At 45.2% G+C, this 21862-nt stretch overlaps 2 protein-coding genes across 4 annotated transcripts in view; one reads left to right on the forward strand and one right to left on the reverse strand.

Moving 5' to 3' along the window:
* Fbxl13 (F-box and leucine rich repeat protein 13) overlaps positions 1–7060 on the forward strand; it is a 143774-nt gene extending 136714 nt beyond the window's left edge. For both annotated transcript variants that reach the window (XM_057758550.1, XM_057758551.1), the window contains 2 exons: positions 3938–4101; positions 6409–7060. In XM_057758550.1, the coding sequence (XP_057614533.1) occupies positions 3938–4101; positions 6409–6610 (366 nt within the window). In that variant the 3' untranslated portion in view covers positions 6611–7060. The remainder of the gene's footprint in view (positions 1–3937; positions 4102–6408) is intronic.
* Positions 7061–8387: 1327 nt separating this feature from the next.
* Positions 8388–21862, reverse strand: part of Fam185a (family with sequence similarity 185 member A) — a 31952-nt gene continuing 18477 nt past the window's right edge. For both annotated transcript variants that reach the window (XM_057758717.1, XM_057758716.1), the window contains 2 exons: positions 18479–18613; positions 8388–10112 (listed from right to left, as the gene is read on the reverse strand). In XM_057758717.1, coding sequence (XP_057614700.1) covers positions 10000–10112; positions 18479–18613 — 248 coding nt within the window. In that variant the 3' untranslated portion in view covers positions 8388–9999. The remainder of the gene's footprint in view (positions 10113–18478; positions 18614–21862) is intronic.

Genomic DNA, 21862 nt, shown 5'->3' on the forward strand with positions numbered 1-21862 from the left:
TTCGGTCAGAACAAGGGAAACAATATTTTTCTGGTCCACGTCACCTGGTTCTGGAAGAAAGCTGTGTCAAGAAGCTGCAGTGGCCGCCTGATTCTGCATGTTGGCCACGAGAGCTCACGGCACAACTTAGGGGAACTGCTCCCGCTACAGCACCAAATAGGCGGAAGATGAAGGCAGGCTTTCCCGTGGCTCTGCTAACAAAGGCTCCAAAGAGCACTGAGAAGAGAGGAGAGGCTTCCTTCTTTAAAGAAACAGAATTCCTCTAGAAGCTAAGGGATTCCCCCTTGCACCTTCAGTAAAGAATATCCGACGTAGATGAATTGATATCAAATGCATCACTCTGAACTTAACATGAGGGGAAGAAAAGGGAAGCAGAGTGGATCTCCTCAGAACAGTCAGAACTGGGCGTGGCCTTCCCATCCAGGCTGTGCAGAAGGGAAATTGATTTGGGCCAATCTGGTGACTTACATGCTTCACTTTGCCTAATTAATTCTACTCACTTTGTTTTTGAGGGGCCATAAAGTATGTTGAGAGCCTCCTCACCTTACCATTCCAGCTGCCCACAGGCGATTTCAGGGTCTGTTCTGCCTGTCTCGGGGAGGGCTGGCTTTTCTCAGGAGCCTCCTCACCTCCAGGTCAATCAGCAGGGCTGGGCCCTCATTTCCACGGCACTGAGAGGCCAAGGAAAGAAAATGCCCGAAACAAAGAATAAGGGGAAAAGAACGAAATCAATGACAATAATGAAATATTTATACAATTCATCCCTGAGGGGGGAAAAAATCTCAAGTAGGCAAGGGGTAACTGTTAACCACATTTGTGTTGGGGGTGTAGGCGTCGGGACGCAGAATCTCTGTAGGCTGGTTATGACTTGTCTGAGACAGAACATGCTCATACACAGCAAGTGTCATGAAGCATGATTTGCAGAGAGATCGAAGGCCAAATGGGGTCAGTACTCCCCAAAGCCCAGAACAGCCGCCATAGAGGAGGAAGTCTCCACCAGACACTCACAAAGGCCAGAGCAGCCGCCACAGAGGAAAGTCTCCACCAGACACCCACAAAACCCAGAGCAGCCGCCATAGAGGAAAGTCTCCACCAGACGTTGATTTCCCTCATACTGTTGCCAAGCCACTTAGCCTCACCCGTGGGTTTTATCCCGAAGGGGAAATGACAGCTAAGACGAGCCACCAAGGGGCACCCTGTTTGCATGGGCACCCTGTTTGCAGGGCGACTGGAGTAGAGCCCGGGGTGTCCAGCCAGTCCCCCAGCTCAGGATGCTGCACTCCTGCAGTCTAGGTGTTCTCTAGAGCTAACGACTGAGAAGGAGGAGCCACCTGGGTGAATCTAGCACCCACTGGGAGACTGCCAGGCTCACGAATATACTGGGGAAGCTGTGGTTTAAGTGGGGACCACCCTGGAGCCCTTATGGGTTTGCACACGCCATCCCTAGCTGGCGGCACTCTTCAGAAAATTACAAAACTATTAGGAAATGGAATCTTGGAAATCCTTCCAGTTTAGAAATTTCAACATAATCATAAGACAGAGGTTTTATAGTGGTTATGAAAAATGATCAATGGATTTTTAAAAATCATATGTCAGCATGAGATACCCGACATGTGATGTTGGATAATGTATATAATCTATTGCTATGCAACCAATCACCCCCTGAAATTGATGGCTTGGGCAACGCCTGTCTTTTTAAACTTTAAAAAATATTTTAGTTTTAACTGTGTGTGTGTACATGTGTCAGTGTGGAGGTGTGTGCACCTGGCTGCAGTGCCCAGAGGCCGTTCCCACTGGAGTTAGACTTCAGGCAGTTGTAAGCAGCCTGGCATGGGGTCTGGAACCAAACACAGGTCCTCTGCAAGGGCGTACCCACTCTCAACCCCAGAGACGTCTCTGCGGCCCAGACCGCTCCCATTTTATTTGCTCCCAAGCCAATGCGCCAGCAATCTGAGCCGGTGTCTGGTTGGTTCTCCTACCCGTGACTGTGCTGGGGTTGTTTATGTGGCTGCAGCCGCCTGCTGCCTCCACTCAGAGCTGCCCGAACGTGAGTCCTCAGCTGAGGAGTTCTTTGACTGGACGTGGTGTTGCCCTCCTACAGGCTCCGTGAGCTGCTTCTAGCCAGCAACGCATCACAGGAAACAAGAGGTCAAGCAGATGATGGTAGCGTTTTTAGCATGTTGACACCTTTTTCAAATTTCCCAGAACTTAAGACATGTTGTAGAATGTTCAAACGTAGTTATGTTTTAAGGTGGTATATTCGTAACTGTTTCTCCTTTGCTAATCTTTAAGGTAATGTGCTTCTATTTCTTCCAAAATAGGAAATAAATTTAAAGAAACCAAAAGAGTTTTCCAGAGACACAAGGGAGCAGTGTTGGGAATAACAATCTGGCTAGTGAGCCAAGACCAGGATCTTGTATTCCCAGGAAAGTTGGGGATGTTAGCCAACTCCTCTCTGCCCCCAGTTTCCAGCCCTTGAGTCATAACCCCCCAGACATCACCTCCCTATTGGACACACGGAACTTCCAAATCATGGATGAGGGCTCCTTTTCAGGGCCTTGTCAAACCCTCTCACTCCAAGTCCCATCACCTCATTGTCCTATAATGCTGAAGGAGGCTTTTCAGCCACACCAGGTCTGCAGAGACCCAGACAGCACGGCAGGGATGTCTGAGGAATTTTGTGAGAACCAGTTACAATTCGGAGCCTTGGGTCCAAGCATGTTCCAGAAACGCGGAATACTTAGACAATGACAGCATCTGTTTTCCCATATTTAAAAAGTATACATTTCAAACCAAAGGGCTTTTCTACATCATTTTCTTAACTTTATGTTAAAAAAGCAATGAGCTAAGCCTCATCGTGTATGTTTTTTAAATGCATAAATAAAGTAGGAAATTAAATCCAGTTGGAAAAATTCCTTGGGGGAAAGTAATCTCGTTTACTCTGCAAGTTTCAGTTCATCTATAAATCAAGAGCTGGACCCCAAGTCAGTGAAGTAAACTAGCAATGGAGTTGAATTAGCTCTGCAGGGCAGCTGGACAGACTTGTAGATCACGGAACACGGCCAAGATGGGTCTGAGCGGGCCTTGCACCGTCTGTGGCGTCTGTTCATCTCCCTCTTGCCCCACACCCACTCTGCCTTTCCGGAACTGGCCACTCATTCTTGCGTTCCGACCTGTGGGGTGTTCAGACCTTTCTCACGGAAGTTCGATCCCGTATGGAGAAGAGCTTCAGGCGATATGTTTGTAGGTCTGCAGTACAATGCTGTTCAGCACACGTTTCCACACTGGAAGAGCTTCACCGAGGATGTCAAGCATGGACAGCTCCACTGCACAAGTGTGCACACGTGTGCACAAGTGTTCACTGCTAAAGAAAAACTGACAGCGTTTCTCGTCCAGACCGGGGCATGCTGAAGTGAAAAAGAACATGATCACGAATCCCCGTGGATTGAGGCAATTTACTCTTCTAATCTTATTTGGAAGTAGTTAAACCTCAGGCTTGGCTTATCATCGAATAAACTCAGGGAAAGAAAGCCTGCCAAGGTCTTGGTTTGTTTGCTACGGCCAAGTGCTTGTCCCCTCCCCCACACTGGCCACCATTGTCCAACTTTAACAGCCCAGTAACAACGCCACACAGTGGGGACGGGGGGGGGGGGTAGATAGGTTTGGAAGAGGTCATGAGGGGATGCTGGTTGGAGTTCTCCGTGCCACTAGAGCGTGGTATGAGGCAGCCGTCTGCAACCCTGCACCTCACCACACGCCGTAGGGGCAACCATTGCTCGTGGCCTTGGATGTCCCAGGTCTCTGAATGATGAGAAATAAGTGCTTGATGTCTGAACCACCTGATCTATTATATTTTATTACAGCACCCTAAATTAAATACTGCTCTCCCGGGGGCCAGGGCTGCTCAGTAACTGCCTCTTCCTCTGGCTTTGTGCAGATTACTGATGTAGGCCTGGAGGCGTTATCTGCAAAGTGCCATTATCTGCACATCCTGGACATCTCTGGCTGTGTCCTCCTTACAGACCAGATCCTTCAGGACCTTCAAATAGGCTGCAAACAACTCCGGATCCTCAAGATGCGATACTGCAGGTCCATCTCCGTGTAAGTAAGAGCTGGGTTCGGCAGGGCTTGGAAATGCCGGGAGAGCATGGCATGTGGCAGTACCATTCGTAAGATGCAACCATTTACATTTTGACTGAAACCAACATTCTGAGTTGGACCAGGGATGCCCTTCTAAAATTCACTGCACGGTTTTATATTCCTTTCAGCACCTTCCTGTCTATGGTCAAGCAGGCGGCCAAAGTTACTTCTGCCCCTTGCCACTTAGTTCTAGCTCTGCTGCTGAAATGCAGTCCACTCGGTTCCCCTCCCTGAGTAAAGCAGCTCTTTGGCCCCAGACTGGCAGAACCTGGGACTAGGGGAAGTGGGACTCCTTCCGAAGCCTCGCTGCTTCCTACTTGGGGCACGGACCCACTACTTAGTTGAGGTTGCCTGTGGGTGGAATGGTGGAAGAGCTGGGGTGAGGACTAGAACCCCCCCCAAGAGCACACAGAAATGCACGCCCCCCGTGCACTTCCTGGAGCCGTGGATAAGTGCCTGGCTTACTATCGCTCTTTCCCTGCGGCACTGCTACAAGCGGTGGCCAAACCCCGGCAACTTTTATTTGTTCAGTTTTGTTTTTAATACCATAATTTTTACAGAACCTCTTGTCACGTGACAAGATGGATAACCAGTACATTGCATAATACACTCATAACTTTTATAGAATCTAAGACTTAACAAATCTATTAAGGAACACTGAATTTACTCCAGCTTCTATCTGACTGAAGAACTATATTACACAATCCACTATTTATTCATCCCCAAACTTAGCAGTGTGTTCTCAGCCTCATTATCAATGAGCCACAACTCTTTAAAACCAGTGCTTTCGGAAACCACAGGCGACAGATAATTGGATCAACTTTCAAGTCCTTTACTCCCTAAACAAATTCTTCCCCGAAAGTCAAGGCCACTGCTGTCTCTGAGTGTAATGTCCTTGCATCAAAGACAGGGCCGGCAGACTTGTCACAGCTTTGTTCGCTATTTTAGTTCTCACTGTAGACATCGTCTACTTACCTAGCGAAGTTTATTCCTAGGCTCTGTGTGTGTGTGTGTGCGCGCGCGCGTGCCTGCACACACGTACGTGTTTGCTTTTCAGTTATCATCAATGAGATCATCCTTAATTTATTTTTGTATGTTATTGGTATATATAAAAAGCTACTGGGCTTTGGATGTTGACTTTTTGTAACTGGATATTTTATTGAAAGTATTTATCAGACTTAAGAGTTGCTGAGAGAGTCACTGGGGTCTTTTATAGTGCATGATCATATTGTATACAGATAGCTTGAGTTCTCCTTTCCCCTTGTATTCTTTTCATTTCCTCTTCTTGCCTGACTGCTTTGGTTAAGAATATAAGCATGAAGCTGGAGAAGGGTGAAGGGAGCGGACACTTGTCGCGTTTTTGATTTTAGAGGAAATGCCTCCCCCAGTTAGGATGCTTGTTATAGGTTGTCGTAGTCTTGTTATGTTGAGGTATGCTCCTTCTACCCTTAGTAGTTTTGGCTTTTGAGTCTTTATCATAAATGGATATCTAACATTGTCAAAAGTCATTTCCACATCTACTGAACGAATCTGTGAGTTCTGCGTCTCTTTATCTCTGCGTTACGCTTATTGGTTTGCATGTTACACCATCTGTACATCACCGCCATGAAATCATCTTGATTATAGCAGGTGGTCTTCTTAATGTGTTGCTGCATCTGACTATGAATTTTTACATCTCTGTTCATCAAAGATGAAATGTGTATCTGTGTGTATACACATGCACACGTGTGTTCTTTGTTTTCTTATTTCTTCCTAAGAAAGTCTAACTATATTTTTTAATCATTTGGCTATGAACCTATTTGAGTGACAACTTTCCAAGAAAAATATATCCTGGAGATAAAACTACATGGACTTTTAGCAAGTTCATGAGCCTTCCTTCCTAGAGTCTGCCCTGCATCCACAGGGGTCTGTGAGCACTGTCAGCCATCACAGGGAGGGGAGGGAGATCAGGTTGTTCTTCCATCAAAGAAACCGGAGCTGCATCAGGCAGAGCCTGAACTCAAAAGCGCTGTGACTTCCTGTTCCTGCTCTTTGGCCCGGACAAGGACATCCTCATTGCCTAGTAAGCCCTGAATTGGCTGAGCTACAGATCCTTTCCCCTGGGGTGCCTGATCGTTTTACACAACTCCCAACTTTCTCTCACAAAAGCGAAGGTCTGCCTTGAATGTGACTGGCGATAGTGTGTTTCCAATTCCAAATTTGGTCAAGTTTGAAAACCGTAGGGATTCCTTTTCTGCAGCTCGCTAACGCTCAGCACGGTTTTTGCAGGGCAGCAGCTCACAGAATGTCCGCTGTGGTCCAGCATCAAGAATACAGCTCCGGCAACCCTCCGAGATGGTTTGGGTATGACTCCGAAGGCAATCCTCTCGCAGAGCCTCACAGTAGAATGCCAGTTAGAAATTACTCAGAACTGATAGTCAAAGAGGCTTTCAGCAGTGATGAAGAAAGTCCCGACTCCAACGTCAAATAGGAAAAACAGAACATCTGGAACTGATTTTGATGTTTCTCCATTTGATGTTCATATTGTTAGTTGCTGGCTCCCAGTAACAACACAGAAAAGCCACATGCCTCTGTGTCTTACTTCAAAGCAAACATCACCTCCATCTCATGAGACTCCACGGTAACCCGGTCAATTTATTTTCAAACATTTATTTATTTAATGTATGTGTGCCCGTGTGAGACTGTGTGTGTGCAGAGTCCACCAAGTCTGGGAACTGGTGTCACAGAGGACTGTGAGAGTTATGTAGGTGCTGGGAACTGAACTTGGGTATCCAAGGCCAGTGAAGACTTTTGATGACTAAGTCATCTCTCTAGTTCCAAGCAAACTAAGTTTAGTGAGATGATCAGACCCAAGGTTACAACATAGGAAACAGGTCAGAAGACATGGCTTTTGTTTTTTAAGCAAGTAGGAAATGCTCTCCAGACAGGACAAGAAAGTGGAGATGGCCACGGAAACCAGTCAGTTCTTGACGACTCTGAGGATCTGTCAAGCTTTGGTACACATGACAGGGACATTTTCAAAGGCAAAAGGAAGCTTTCTCATAGTTTCCAGACACTTGACAATAAAGGAGAGCTAAAAATCCCTAGATTCAACACTCAACGGAAGCAAATTAGAAACAGGAGCGATGTGGCCAGAAAGGGCGCTGCTGGGACACTTGCTGGGTCTTCTTAGCATGTCTGGGCTACACAGGGATGCCAAAAAGACAAAAACAAAACACCTTTCAGTCTTTTTCCATGAAGAACTGGCCTTTAATTTCCTATCTGAAGACTAATTTAATACGCTTCTATCATTTTTTTTTAAACCATTATTTGATCCATTATCTTTACCATCATAGGATCTGATGTTGCCAGACAGGGGGAGACCTTTTCTGACCGCTACACACACGCTGTGGCAGGGACACTGGACCAGCCTTTTGGCTATTTCCTCAGTCTTAAATGAGGTTAGCCTGTTTACCTATAATTTGAAACAGTTAAAACATTTAAAAGTTTTTAAAAGGTCTCTCACCATATTATTATTGAGTATCCTGTATCAGTTAAAGGCTTTTAAATAATTTCCCTCCCTCTTTCTGGATGTTTCTGGAATCAGTCGTAGAAAGTCCACGGGAGTGAAGAGCAAAGGGATCTGTTAAAACAGCAAGTTTTAAATCTGCACCAAATGACCACAGTACAAGTGAGACCTTTAACTTTGGGGTTTCTGGCAGCTGTGTGAGGGCTGGCTTCAGGAGTCTGACCCCTGAGTGTTCTGTGCACACAACTCGGGAGACATAAAAGAGGCAGCTGGTTTCTAGGAGAGGAACATTTGCATGGGGAAAACCAGGTCAAGGAAAACAGACCCTGCTACACCATCGAAGAAACTCAGCAGGTGCCTTATGGTCAAAGCCTGTTCCAAACTCTTAATGTCTTTTTAATAACAAGAATGAGGGGCCTGTTCGCTCATCCGGAGGAGGTAAACTTCAGAGCTACAGAAATGGACTGGAAAGGCAGGGGTTAGAAAAGTAGGCTATGTAAGGAGGCCACTGTGTAACTCTGAGCATCCTCAGCTCAATTCTAATTCATGGCCTTTGGGTTGTTGTTGGCTACTTTTATCAACTTTATTTTTAGTCATGAAATGTTTTTCTAATTGCCTAAGAGTGGGAAAATATTATAAAAATTGCCTTACTGCCTCGTCATTTCCTTTGCTTAACAGCTCACCGCACAAGCGCCGCACAGAATGTCCCAGCATGTGAGACAGTCCATTTTATATAAATTCCCGTTTTATTAAGACCGACAAGGCCGACTTTATTTCACAAATAAGATATTGGAAAGAATGTAAAAAATAATATTTAGAAAAGTTTATTTGAAATCAGTGTCTAATCACTATTTTATCAAAATCAAAATATAATCCAACAAATTGATCTGCTCAGTGTAGTATAATGTTGTAGTAGCTGTCTCTAAAGAAATGGAGTTCATAAAGGAATTCTATAAATTATAGCGTGCCTTATAAAAGTGATTGTATCTTCATACATCTGATGATAGAATAACAGTTCTGTCCCACTGTGCAGACACACTAAATCAGAAGCACCTGCTTCACCTACATGAGAAGTGTTTGATTCACAACTTAAAGACAATGCCACAGGAGGTACTAAGAAACTCTCTCACGTGGGCTGCAGTAACAATCCTAAGGTGACTCTGACACCTGGGCCTTGACACAGTCATCTCTTGAGTGGGCGTCGTGCAGAGGATGTGACATGCCCAGAATCATGTTAAATATCTTGGCCAACCAAGCAGAGCTTTCTCCAGCTTACATGGAAGTCAGACGTTCAGAGCAGGAGGACTCCGTGTGTCCCCACGAGGAAGGAGATGGCACACGAAAAGAGTGACCCTTGGTGGAAGGCAGCGAGACAATGATGTCACACAGGCATAAAGAATGCGATTTCCCTACAATGTGAATGAACCTGGGAGCCTTCTCCCTGCAGCCCCAGATAACATCCAGCCGAGAGACGCACGGAGCACAATGCCCACATCACCAACTATAAGCTGCTAAAGGCCATCTGAAGTCATTAAATCTGGTAGAACTGTTCTCTTGCCTCCATCCAAGGATTCACTTTTTATTTCTTCAGTAACTTGTAGCTGATAAATTCTCAAGTAATGCATAAGTTTTAAATTGTGTGTCACCTGAAGCAGCATGAGGAAGCCTTATGCTGTTCCGTCAGGTTGTGAGCCGTTCCTTTGCATGCACATCCATGCTATCTGTGTATACTAGCTGTCCGTCAGTCACTCGGTGGCCACACTGGCCTTCCAGCCATCACAGTGGTGTCACGGTGCCAGAATCCAAGAAGTCCTTATGTTGGTAATGGCTCTAAGGTACAATTGTAATGACATTTGCATTGGGTCTGACAAAGAGAAGCCACAAAATGCTTTAAGGAAAAAGGTAAAAGTTCTCGACTTGGCAAGAAAACAAATCATATGCTGAGGCAGCTGGGCCCTATGGTCGGGTGGATGCACAGGTGGGGCACCGCGAAGAAGGAAGGAAGCCATCTGTTTGCTATTGGAAGAACACCGGCCAGAGTTTTGCTCGGAGTATGCAACCGCTTAGTTGAACAGAAAAGGTGTTCAGCTGGCATGTGTGTTATTAAGAAACACGGTTTATAGGAGTTGACACTGCCTGTGGTTTCAGGCATCCCGGAGGCCTCAAACATGTCCTGGGGCTTCTGAAACTTGGAACACAGCAATAGAAAACAAACTGTGTAGTCAAGTGCACGCTTTGCGGAACTCCCGAGACGGCTCGCCAGCTTCCCGCTGACGCTGTTGTCTGCGACACTTCCACACTCACAGGTCTGCTAGTCCACGTGAGAATTGACAGACACGGCGGAGACGTTCTCAGTCCGACAGTTTCAGAGACTGAAACCAGCTCTGATGTTTAAAACTCACGGTGCCTTTGGGGGCGATGGCGGTTATCCACCTTTCCTGACTCCTTGCTTGATTCATGAGTCCTGAAATACAGAATTGCACCACGTTCAGTTTAGTAGCCAGGAACAATATTTAAGCAGACTAATCTTACTTGTTTATCTCAAAAAGGCAGAAATACCTAAGAATGAGCACCTTGTGAAAACAAGTCAGTCAGGAAAGCCGTGAAGAGCGGATGTGCACTGCCCCTCATCCACTCCGTCAGAACTGAGGTGAGCTGTCAGGAAAGTGTGAAGAGCGGATGCGCACTGCCCCTCATCCACTCCGTCAGAACTGAGGTGAGCTGTCAGGAAAGTGTGAAGAGCGGATGTGCACTGCCCCTCATCCACTCCGTCAGAACTGAGGTGAGCTGTCAGGAAAGTGTGAAGAGCGGATGTGCACTGCCCCTCATCCACTCCGTCAGAACTGAGGTGAGCTGTCACACTGGTTAGTGCAGGCTGGGACAAGAGACTTCTGAGAACGCGTCATCAAACTACTTGCATCTGAGGTGCACAACACAGTCAGTCTGACAAGTGTGGAAGTCTGGGGAGTCAGCTCTCTCCCCACAAGACAGCGAGCACATCAGCCCCCCTACATCTCCTCACACACTGCGATCTTCTTACCCTGTCCCTCACAGGCTGCGTTAAAGGCTTTATCACCAGCTGAGCTATGGGAAGGGGGAAGCTTCCTGAAGTAGGTCTCGTTGTACTGAGTCTTTGGTCACTGGAGTGTCCCAGCTCCCTCTTTACGCTCTTGTCATTCTGCAGCCCCGATGAGCAGCTGCCTCAGCACACGCCCACAGGTAAAGGGGCCTGCTGATCAGAGACTGGAGCTCCCCAAACTGTGAGCTCAGATAATTGTTACAGTAACCGAACGCTGGCTAACATACTTTCCTGCCCGGGAGCCAACTGTTCCCTCACCCCACAACCTAGCGATCACTGATCTGCATTGTAACTGTGATTATTTGTATTTACATAAAAAGAACTGTTCTTTTAAAATTTTCTGTGTTTCTTTTTCCGAGGTACTGAGGCTGTATCCATGTCCACATCGTACCAGGCAGCTTCCCCCAAGCGTCAACACTTGTTGAGTGTTCACGGTATTATCTGTAGAACTTCGGGAACAGTTGTCCCTGGGGCCTCAGCTCAGCCTTCTCTCTGCATCCTGCTGGGCCCGTCTGTTTCCCCCTCCTGTCCTGGGAACTGTGGCGGTCACACAGTGAGATGTTTTCTCTCTCTTCCCTCTGCTGCTCTAGTTACATATCACCTCTGCCATCAACACACCCTGTGCAGTCTCTCTCCTGAGAGCCGCCGAAGTGAGACCAGCGAGGACGGAACGGGAGGGAGCTGTGGGTATGTTCCTGCAATCCACCATCAACACATTCTTTTTACTACGGTTGTTTCCCTGTTAACACCATGAGATAGTCTCAGCTGAGGCCATGCTCCTTTGTAATATGTGGTTTTATGTCACGCTCCAAGTTCTCTGCATTCTCGCTTCCCTTCCCTTCCTCCTGAACCACAGTTGGGAGTGTGTCCTGGATGCCCTGCCCCTGCTCCAGAGCCACTTCCTGGGCCGCCTTCCCATGTGCTCTCCTTGCTATGTTTTCAATACACCCAAGCCCACACACCACCTTTGCTCCTCCTGCCCCTCCCGCTCTTCAGCGAGGGTCGGCTTCATTCCTAACTGCCTTTCTTGTGTCTGTGCTGCATTTGGTAGGTGTCTGACACTGATGGATTTTCTACAATACAGAACTTCTTTTTCCAGTGATTCAAATAAACATGGAGGCAAGACTGGAATTCCTTAACTTTTCGCTGTTGAACATCTCTTCGCACCGATAATAAAGTATCAACAGACGTTCCTGGGCTTTTCCTTAATATCCAGCCCTCATCACTGCCTCAATATGTGTGTTTGTCTTCCGGAGTACGAAGCCGATCGGCCCACTTCCTTCTGCAGCAGGAGAGGCCAAGAGCAAGGCTGCCGCTGGTTACACACGACAGGTGAGTGACTTCAGTTACCTGCCACACTCCAAACTCCTGTCCTGCCAACAGGGACTTCACATAGCAAGGAGAGCTCTTGTACTCTGGCCTGAGTCTGTGCAGATGCTCGTCTGACTTGTATGGTTTACAGATCTTTCAGATCCAAGTCTGGCAACACACCGGAGCCTGGTTCCAAAACCTTATCCTTACATGTCTCTCTGTCTAAAAACGGAGACATTTTCTGTGGCTAAAGAAAGGGCAGATGACCATTCTGAGGCAGTGTACCTTCCAGTCAGTGGGAAGGACAGTCGTCTACACTGCTCTAACTCTGCCGTTTGCCCTCTAGCCTCCTGCTCAGATCCCCCAATACGTCATTTCTGGTTCCTTCAGTTAACTCAGAACATACCTGATTCTTTTTGTCATAAGAATTTAGTGAGTGAATTCATGTAAAAACAAACAACAGTATCAGCCATTGCGTATGCTGTATGTGAGTGCTAGTATCACTATCTTACTTCTATCAGATGCAAAAATATTAAATGTACAATTTTTCAAATTATCATATTTTGCTAAAAGCTAATGAAATTGAGCAATTCTTAACTTGTATCAAAATAAATTATAGCAGTAAAATGGAATAAATAACAAGAGAACTCAATACATTTGGTATAGGTAAAACATGACTTGGTGGAGTGAATTATCTATTTTTTCCTAGTTGTATCTGAATTGTATCTCTACCTCAGTGACAGTCATCACCCAAAGTAACTGAACTTGTCTGGCTCAGTATTCTGTGGGAAGCAACATACAAATCTAACATCTGTGCCCCAAATAAATTCTAACCTTTCTGGCATGTGAATGTCACACTTTAACTTAACACTACAGAACATCAAGAAGACCAAATCTGAATTTTAGGAATAAATGAAAGACTCCATCGTCAGTGTCACTGGCCTTATCTTTAATAAGATCATAAAAGAAAATGTTCCCAAATTAAGGAAAGAGCCCCACACAGACACAAGTAGCACACAGCACACCAAAGGCAGGACAAGCATAGCCCAGTGAAGACAACTGGTACACAAGGGCATTGGGAGCTGTACAAAGAAAGAACACAAGTCCCACGCAGAGGAAAACCTACCAGAAGCTGACTTCTCAATGGAAACTTTAAAAGCCAGAAGAACCTCTAAGAACATACTCCTAAAATACCCCGGTTACCAGTCTACATTACTGTGCCCAGGAAAACTATGTGCCATAGTCAAGGAGAAATAAAAACTTGCCATGGTATAAACAGGCTGGAAGAATTCATGTCCACCAAACCAGCTCCATTTCAAAAACACTGGAACCAGTGTTACTTTGCACTAAAGAGCGGAAGGAGTAAGTGTAGCCAAGAGACCATAGAAAGAAGGCAAATGGAGCCTTAGTTACTGGAACACAACGCAGGGCTAGGAACACAAACTGAAAACAAACAGTAACACGTCTACAACTGACACACACCTTTTCAATAACTTTATACATTCCTCAAGTCTCCAGCCAGAAGACACGGGCTGACTGTAAGAAATAGAACCCAGCTTTCTGTTGTCCACAAGAAACTCAGCTTTAAAGACTGTCAGAGTGGAAGGATGGGAGAGTGTTGTGAACACACGGGGCCGGAAAGTGGACAAGCTGTCACTACCCCAAATACATATGCACCAAGCTGCAGTGTACCCAGTTTCATGAAAAGAGTGCCGCCGGAAGTAAAGGACAGACTGCCTTAAACCCAGTAGGGGTTTCACCACTCAGCTTTCACCAACACATAGGTCATCTGGACAAGCAAACTGTATAGTGCCAGAATTGAATGACTTACCCACCAAGCTGACCTAACAGGTCTACAGGAAATTCTACTCAAATGCCAAGAATAAGCATTCTACTCAGCAGCCCATGGAGATGTCTCTAATGTAGATTGCATCCTGGGACAAAAACCAAATCTTAACAATCAGGACAAATGATAAAATTCCATGTATCTTATCTGGTCATGGTGCGACAAAACTTAAAATCAAATGCAAACAGTTTTCTCGTAATTACACAGACTGGGGAGCTGAAACAGCTCATGATGAATGAGTAAGGAAATCAAGAAAAAACATTCCTGGGACTAAATTAAAATGAAAACACAGAACAATAAAACCTCTGGGGAAGAGATTAAAAGTATTCCTAAAAAGGGGAAACTCATAAGTCCTAAGTCCCACTGCTTACATTAAAAAATAGAATTAACTCAAATAAATGACTTAATGATACAACTTAAGAATTTGGAAAAGCAAAAACCAAACAAAACCCAATATGTGGCAGGAAATAATAAAAATCAGGGCAGGAATTAATGAGATAGGGTCAAGGAAAATTCAAGTTAAGAGTTGGTTCTTTGAAAAAATAGGATTGACAGTCTTTTGGCCAAACTAACCAAAAGAAAGAGATGATCTACATTAGCAGAATCAAAAATCAACAGGCAAAAATTACAACAGATACAAAGAAAGTCAAAATACTATAAGGAAATTCTTTAGCAACCCATACTCCATTAAGTTAGAAAACTTAAATGAACAAATGCCTGTATTTATCCAAACCACCAAATTTAAACCAGGGAGAGTTACATCAACACAGACACAAAAAGCCCAAGCCCAGAGAGATCATAGTAGAACCAGAATTTCAAAGAAGTGCTACAACCAGTACTTCTTAAATTATTCAAACAAACAGAAACAGAAGCAATACTTCCAAACTCCAATGAAGCCAGTATTAGTCTACTGTGCAAACCAAATAAATCCCCAAGAAGAAAGAAAACTTCAGGTCAATATTCCTGAGGAACACAGACACAGAAATCCCCAGTATTAACACTTGCAAGTCTAATCCAGGCAAACTGTATCCAGGAGCTACAGGGATGGTTTAACATATTTTTGTTAACAAATACAACAAGACATATAAGTGGACTGGGAGACAATCACATGATCACCTTTATAGCTGCAGAAAAGGTCTTGACAAAATCCTAGACCTGTGTTGAAGAGTCCAGGAGTAGAATATAGAAATATAAAGTTGTGAGACCAAACACATTTTGGGAGAAAAAATAATAAAGTTGGCAGCCACTAGTTACTCAACAAACACGTTCTGCCTTTCAGGAGCAGACATCCTGACAGTCACTGTGAACAGAGGCCTCCTGCCTCCCAGCTTCCCAGCCAGACAGGTACTGCAGACACAGGTTAGCATCTAACTGCGGCCTCTAGGGGATCCTCTGCCTGTATGCCTTGTATTCCTTCAGGGACAGTGAAAAGTGGCTGTGTCAAGCCACAAGCTTTTGCAAACATTCTAAGTTAATATTCTAACATCCTATAACCAAACGCTGTAAAACTTCTAATGCACTGTGACTTTAAGCCTGACCTCAAGGCTGTGTGAGCTCTCTGGCCCATGCCCAGTGCTTGATTCTACTACAAGAGGAGGCCCAGAACCAGCCCCATGACCACAGTTTCAGAAGCCTGACCTCTGGCTGTGGTCACAGCTATAGCTGATAGGCTTTGTGTGCCCCATGGTGAATTTTTTCTTTCTCAGGGTTAAAGCTCACTTCTGGTTGAACAGACTTTGGTGGTCTGTCCTCCATCACTGTGTGATCCGGGACCCCATTGCCTTTGGAAGCTTGTCTCCATCCCCTCAGCACAGAGTCAGCCAGAGTCGCGCTCAGCAGCTCCCTCTCCAGCTGTGCTGGACCCTGATGACGTCATCAAAGCCACCATGGGCTCTCTTCACATTGGTTCTATTCCTCAGCGATCGCTTTCTTTAAGTGCCTGATGTCAGTGTGTTCAAAGCTGATGAAAAATGTATTTTACTATTCCTCTATCTATCTTCAGGTGAGAGGGTAACTTAATCCCTGTAACTGCATCCTGCCTGGGAGATTTTTCTTTTCAAAAATATTATACAAGTCAAACGGTCACGGTGCATGTCTTTAATCCCAGCACTCGGGAGGCAGAGGCAGGCGGATCTCTGTGAGTTCAAGACCAGCCTGGTCTACAAGAGCTAGTTCCAGGATAGGCTCCAAAGCAACACAGAGAAACCCTGTCTCAGAAAAAAAAAATGTTATACAAATGCTATCAGCCTCTACAAAGATTACAATGAGCAGAAGCAAATCCTGGCCCTTTTGGTGGACATGAACAAAGGCGCTGTCTGTCTCATTACCCATGGTATTTCCAAAATCTCACACTTTGTTAACGAAATAAAATGTAAGGACACAAGTGTTATGAAAACGGTTCCTACATTAATTCTCCATCAGCATATTTAAGTAAATGCTTTGAAAAGTGTACAGGCTGGAGAGATGGCTCAGTGGTTAAGATCATTGGTTGTTCTTCCAAAAAGGACAATTCCCAGCACCCACATGGCAGTTCAACACTGTCCGTAATTACAGTTCCAAGGCTTCTGACACCTCTCACAGACATACATGCAGGCAAAACACCAGTAGACAGAAAGAAAAAAAGCCTTACATATATAAAGCTGGTAGCATTGTTTTCAGTTACTGAATCTCCCCAATATGATCTAAATATACATAAGCCACTAACAAATTACTTCTGTATATTCAAAAACAGCAGTTATTTCTAAAAGTCATGTCATCGAAAGACTGCACTTTTTTTCCTTATTTGGAGCAATAAAATCTATCCTTACTTTACAAAACAGAACCCAAGGACTTAGGTCACATTCCAACTTCTTTCCAAACTCTGGCCCGATTCTCCAGTGCGTGGAGGCCAGAGGATAGCCCCTGTATTGTTCCTCGGGTCCTGTCCATCCTGTATTTTCAGACAGGTTTTCTCAAATGGCCTGGAACTCACTGAGTCGGCGAGACTGGCTGGCCAGAGAGCCCAGGAACCAGCCTGTGACCACCTCCCCAGTACTACGATTATTTATGATGATCTGTCTGTTTGTTCTAAACATGTGGCTGTGGGTTCTGGGGTGAAACCCAAGTGCTCATGCTCATAAGGCAAGCATTTTATTGGCCGAGTCTCTTCTCCAGCCCTGGTTTCCACTCTAAGCAGTACTACGCCGAGAACTCGTGCGTGTGTGTGTGCGTGTGTGTGTTTCACGCTGCATTTTGACTGAGATGTAGCTGAGCAGCACTGCTGGCGTCCATACGAGATAAGCAGGACAAACGTCAGTCTTTCCTTTAACATTCTTTATTGTACCACAGGCACTTCAGGGCTTGGAGACTAGATACACCACAATCAAGTTCATAAGTAAACTGATGAAACTGAACTCTAAAACTCAATAGAAAAATTAACTTATTTAAAAGGTCTTACCAAAGCTATTCGCAGCTTGTTCAACTTGCCATATATGGAGGATACACAAAACAGAATCAGAATTCTCATAAGAGCAGACAGCGCACTCCTAAGCATGCTCATGGCACCAAGTTTCTGCAGGTGGCCTTCAGCCTGAGCGCCTGGCTTCCTTCTGACCTCAGAAATCACTGTCACTGAAGCACTTGTGCAAGCCAGAGGTGGCCTTCAGTGGCAGCTGGGGCAGGAACCACAGAACAGGAACCAATCTGACTTCTGCAGGAAAGACTTCGTACAGAAAGTCTCCAGAAGTGTGGCTACAGACACAATCCAGAGCTCTTAGAAATAAGGGTAGTATTTCTGCTCCTCTGCCTCCTCGCCCACGCGGAAGGCCCAGATGAGCTGAACTCAGCTGCCTATAACCTAACTTACATGTAAACCTGCTTACTGTTTCCAAAATTAGGTTTCCAGTCAGATATCTGTGTGGGAAAGAATAATGTGATCTTGTGGGAGCCCACGTGTGACTCAGTTTCCATCTGGAGTCATTTCTGCCTTAAAGAAGTCATTTGAGTTCCTGCCTGCTCTGCTCTGCTTGTTCCAGTAACCTTGAGGGCTCTGAGAAACTCTGACTAAGGCCATGGGGAAGAGAATTTTTGCCCAGTTGAAAGAGCACGTTTTTCTATAAAGTTTGGGCTGGTGTACACCTGCCAGAGACACTACCTATTAGCGATCAGAAGCTGCTTAGCTAAGGAAGATAATGCACCTGCTTGAGCTTCCTCCCGCGGACCGTGCAGGGAGGGGGTCAGCTGACTGCCCTGCTCTGTGTCCTGCCTTTTGCCACACCAAAAGAGAGAATTTACAGTATGCACAGCAAACAGGATTCCTGTCTCACCACGCAGTTAACTTAAGGCTTGTGTAATAACATGGACTTTCAAGGCTCAGACTTACATAAGGACAGACGCACTGAGTGGCCCTTCGTGAGTGAGGAGGTCTCTTCTACAGTATCTGCACCATGTCACTGACAGTCACTGCAAGAACAACGTCAGGCACACGGGAACTGCAGTGAGCACTGCCGCTCACGCATGCGCGGTGGCCATCTACCCATGGTTACACCCTTTCCACTCACTCATGCGCGATGGCTATCCACCCACCATCTGCCCACGGTTACCGCAGTCGGCTTACCTGTGACCGTCACGCCGCCACCTTTATGATCCTTGGCCATGTCGTGAACATGAGCGTCTGCATCCACAACCACTTCTTTCCCTGATAACTTTAAATAAGCTCGTAGAGAAGATGGGGCCTTGACAGTAATAGAGCCTGTGGTAAATTTAGAGTAAGACAACACAAATAAATAATTATAAATTTCATTAAAATATCGCTCCTGATTTACTGTTTTTCTCCTTGGTATACTGATGTAAACAGCAGCGAATTTTCTTTCTCCTAGGCAGTCAAGCAACCTCTGAAAACACCCGTCATGGCTCTGTCAGGAGTGTGGGCATCAGAACATGAAGAACTACCAGATCTCCTTTGCTGACTCCCCACCCAGCTCGTCCACACCGAAAAGGGGCAGTAATCACCACACGCGTGCAAAGACCCCGACAAGTGGTATTTCAGTTTCATGAAGTACAGCTGAGGACTGGCTCAAGTGCCCACCACGGCTGCAGTCAGAACGCAGGTTCAGAGCAAGGACGACCAGCCTGCAAGCCTGCTTCAGTCAGTCTGATGCTCCCCACACCACTGTGCCACGTGACCCACAGAAGCCTGGGTGTTCAGTCGTGCTAGAGCATAAGGAAAAATAACAAGACCATCTGGACTGCAGCTGACTAGCGATCAGTCCTTGAAGTATTAATGGTGAAGCTCTCAGCTTTATTTCAGTGTGGTCTGCTGGTTATCCCAAAGCAAGATTCTAGATTCTAAAGGACTAAATCAGAAAAAGTACTCTGTTCGCTGTGAAGTCCTGTGGAACCAATCGCAGTGCAGGGTCACAGCACACACCTGCACAGCGCCATCAGCTGTGAAGTCCTGTGAACAATCGCAGTGCAGGGTCACAGCACACGCCTACTGCACAGCGCCATCAGCTGTGAGATCCTGTGACAATCGCAGTGCAGGGTCACAGCACACGCCTACTGCACAGCGCCATCAGCTGTGAGATCCTGTGACAATCGCAGTGCAGGGTCACAGCACACACCTACTGCACAGCGCCATTCCGCTTCTCTCTGCAGCTCATCTCTGGGACAAAGAGGATGAGAGATACCGTGAATGGTCCTCTTAGAATTCACCTACATAAGGGTCAAGTTCCCTGCTGCTCTGCCTGACCTCAGCTTTGGACCTGAGTAGTCTCACACCTTCTCAGGCTTCCTAATGAACGGCAGCGGGACATCTGGGTTAGGAGGGACTTCTGGGGCAGACAGAGGGCTCAATGGTCTCCATTCACACATATGTGCACACACATCGCACACACACGACTTAGGAGCTCTCATTCATACAAAGAGAGAAGGGAGTCAGGTAGACAAACCTGTGTATGGTCGTCAGCCAATACTAGCCTCTCAGAAATCCAAAACTGAATTAATCCCAGTAAAGCCACACCCTGGAGGCATACTGTGAGGACTATTCATCCTCCCTAGGACAGTGGAGACATGGGCACTCACAGGCAAGGCTGGCTCTCAGGCCCACACAGACTTCTGAGGGATAGGGAAGGTTGTCATTACGCTCACGCTCACAGGGCGGAACACACAAGCATTCTACCGTGTCTCCTCACAGCGGGTGGTGCGGACCTCAGACTCCATAAGACAGTGGACAGCAAAGCAGGGACAGACCGCCAAGGTCCTTGGCCAACACTAAGCAAAGGAACCTCAAAGAAGACAGAGATTGTTGTTTCTAGTTGCCAGGAATGTGGTTGCAGTAGGAAAAAACAAAATTACAATCCTAATCAAATTTGTAATATCACATGCTATTTCAATATGTTGAAACAATGCTGTAACTAATACTCATAAATATTTTGAGTGGATAAAGAGTGATAAACTCAGTCACATCCATGAAAACACAGGCAAAGATAATCTCACACCAGCAAAACCCAAACAAGGCAAACACTCATACTACCAACAGCAAAACCAAAAAATAACAGGAATTAACAATCCCTGGTCAGTAACATCTCTTCATATCAATGGACTCAACTCACCAATAAAAAGACACAGGCTAACAGAATGGATACGAAACAGGATCCATCTTTCTGCTGCAAACAAGAAACACACCTCAACTTCACAGACAGATATTACCTCAGAGTAAAGGCTTGGGAAAAGTTTTCCAACCAAATGGTCATAAGAAACAAGTCAGTGTAGCTATCCTAACATCTAACAAAAGAGACTTCAAACTAAAATTAATCAAAAGAGAAAGACATTTCATATTCATCAAAGGAAAAGTTCATCAAGATCAGTCTCAATTATGAACATCTATGTCCCAAATAAAAGGGCACCCACATTTGTAAAAGGCATTACTAAAACTTAAATCGCACATCAAACCCCACACATAAATAGTGGAGACTTCAACACCCCACTCTTTCACCACTGGACGGGTCTGTCAGACAGAAAATTAACAGACACAAAGGAACTAACAGGTGTTATGACTCAAATGAACTTAAGAGACATCTATAGAATATAGCTTCTTCTTAGCCCCTCATGGAACCTTCTCTAAAATTCACCACGTACTCACTCATAAAGCAAATCTCAACAGATACAAAAAATGTGAACTAACCCCTTGTATCTTATGGGATCAGCATGAGGTAAAACACAACACAAGCTACAGAAAGCCTACAAAGTCATGGAAACTGAACAGCTCTCAACAGAACCACCTCTGGGTCAAGGAAGAAATAAAGAAATTAAAGACTTCCTAGAATTCAATGAAAATAAATCCACAACATACCCTAACTTACGGAACACAATGAAAGCAGTGCTAAGAGGAAAGAAAGTTCATGGCACTAAGTGCCCACATACAGAATTTGGAGAAATCTCACACAAGCGACTTACCAGCACACCTGAAAGCTCTAGAACAAAAAGAAGCAGACTCACCCAGGAGGAGTAGATGGCAGGAAATAATCAAATTCAGGGTTGAAATCAATACAATTGAAACAAAAAAACAACACAAAGACTCAATGAAACAAAGAGTTGGTTCTTTGGGAAAATCAACAAGACAGACAAACTCTTATCCAAAACTAACCAAAAGGCAGAGAGAAAATATCCAAATTAACAAAATAAGAAGTTAAAAGAGGGACATAACAACAGATTCGAGGAAATACACAGAATCGTTAAGTCATACTTCAAAAACTACTCCACAAAATTTGAAAATCCAAAAGAAATGGACAAATTAAGTCAAGACCAGATAAACAATTTAAATAGACCCCCTAAGGAAATAGAAACAGTCATTGAAAAGTCTCTCACCAAAAAAGCCCAGGGCCAGATGGTTTCAGTACAGAATTTCAAAGAAGAGCTAATATCAATACTCCTCAAATTGTTCACACAATAGAAGCAGAAGGAATACTGACAAATTCTTTTGATGTTGAAGAGGGATAGA

This window comes from Chionomys nivalis, chromosome 26 (assembly GCF_950005125.1).
Source record: "Chionomys nivalis chromosome 26, mChiNiv1.1, whole genome shotgun sequence".
Classification (NCBI taxonomy): Eukaryota; Metazoa; Chordata; class Mammalia; order Rodentia; family Cricetidae; genus Chionomys; species Chionomys nivalis.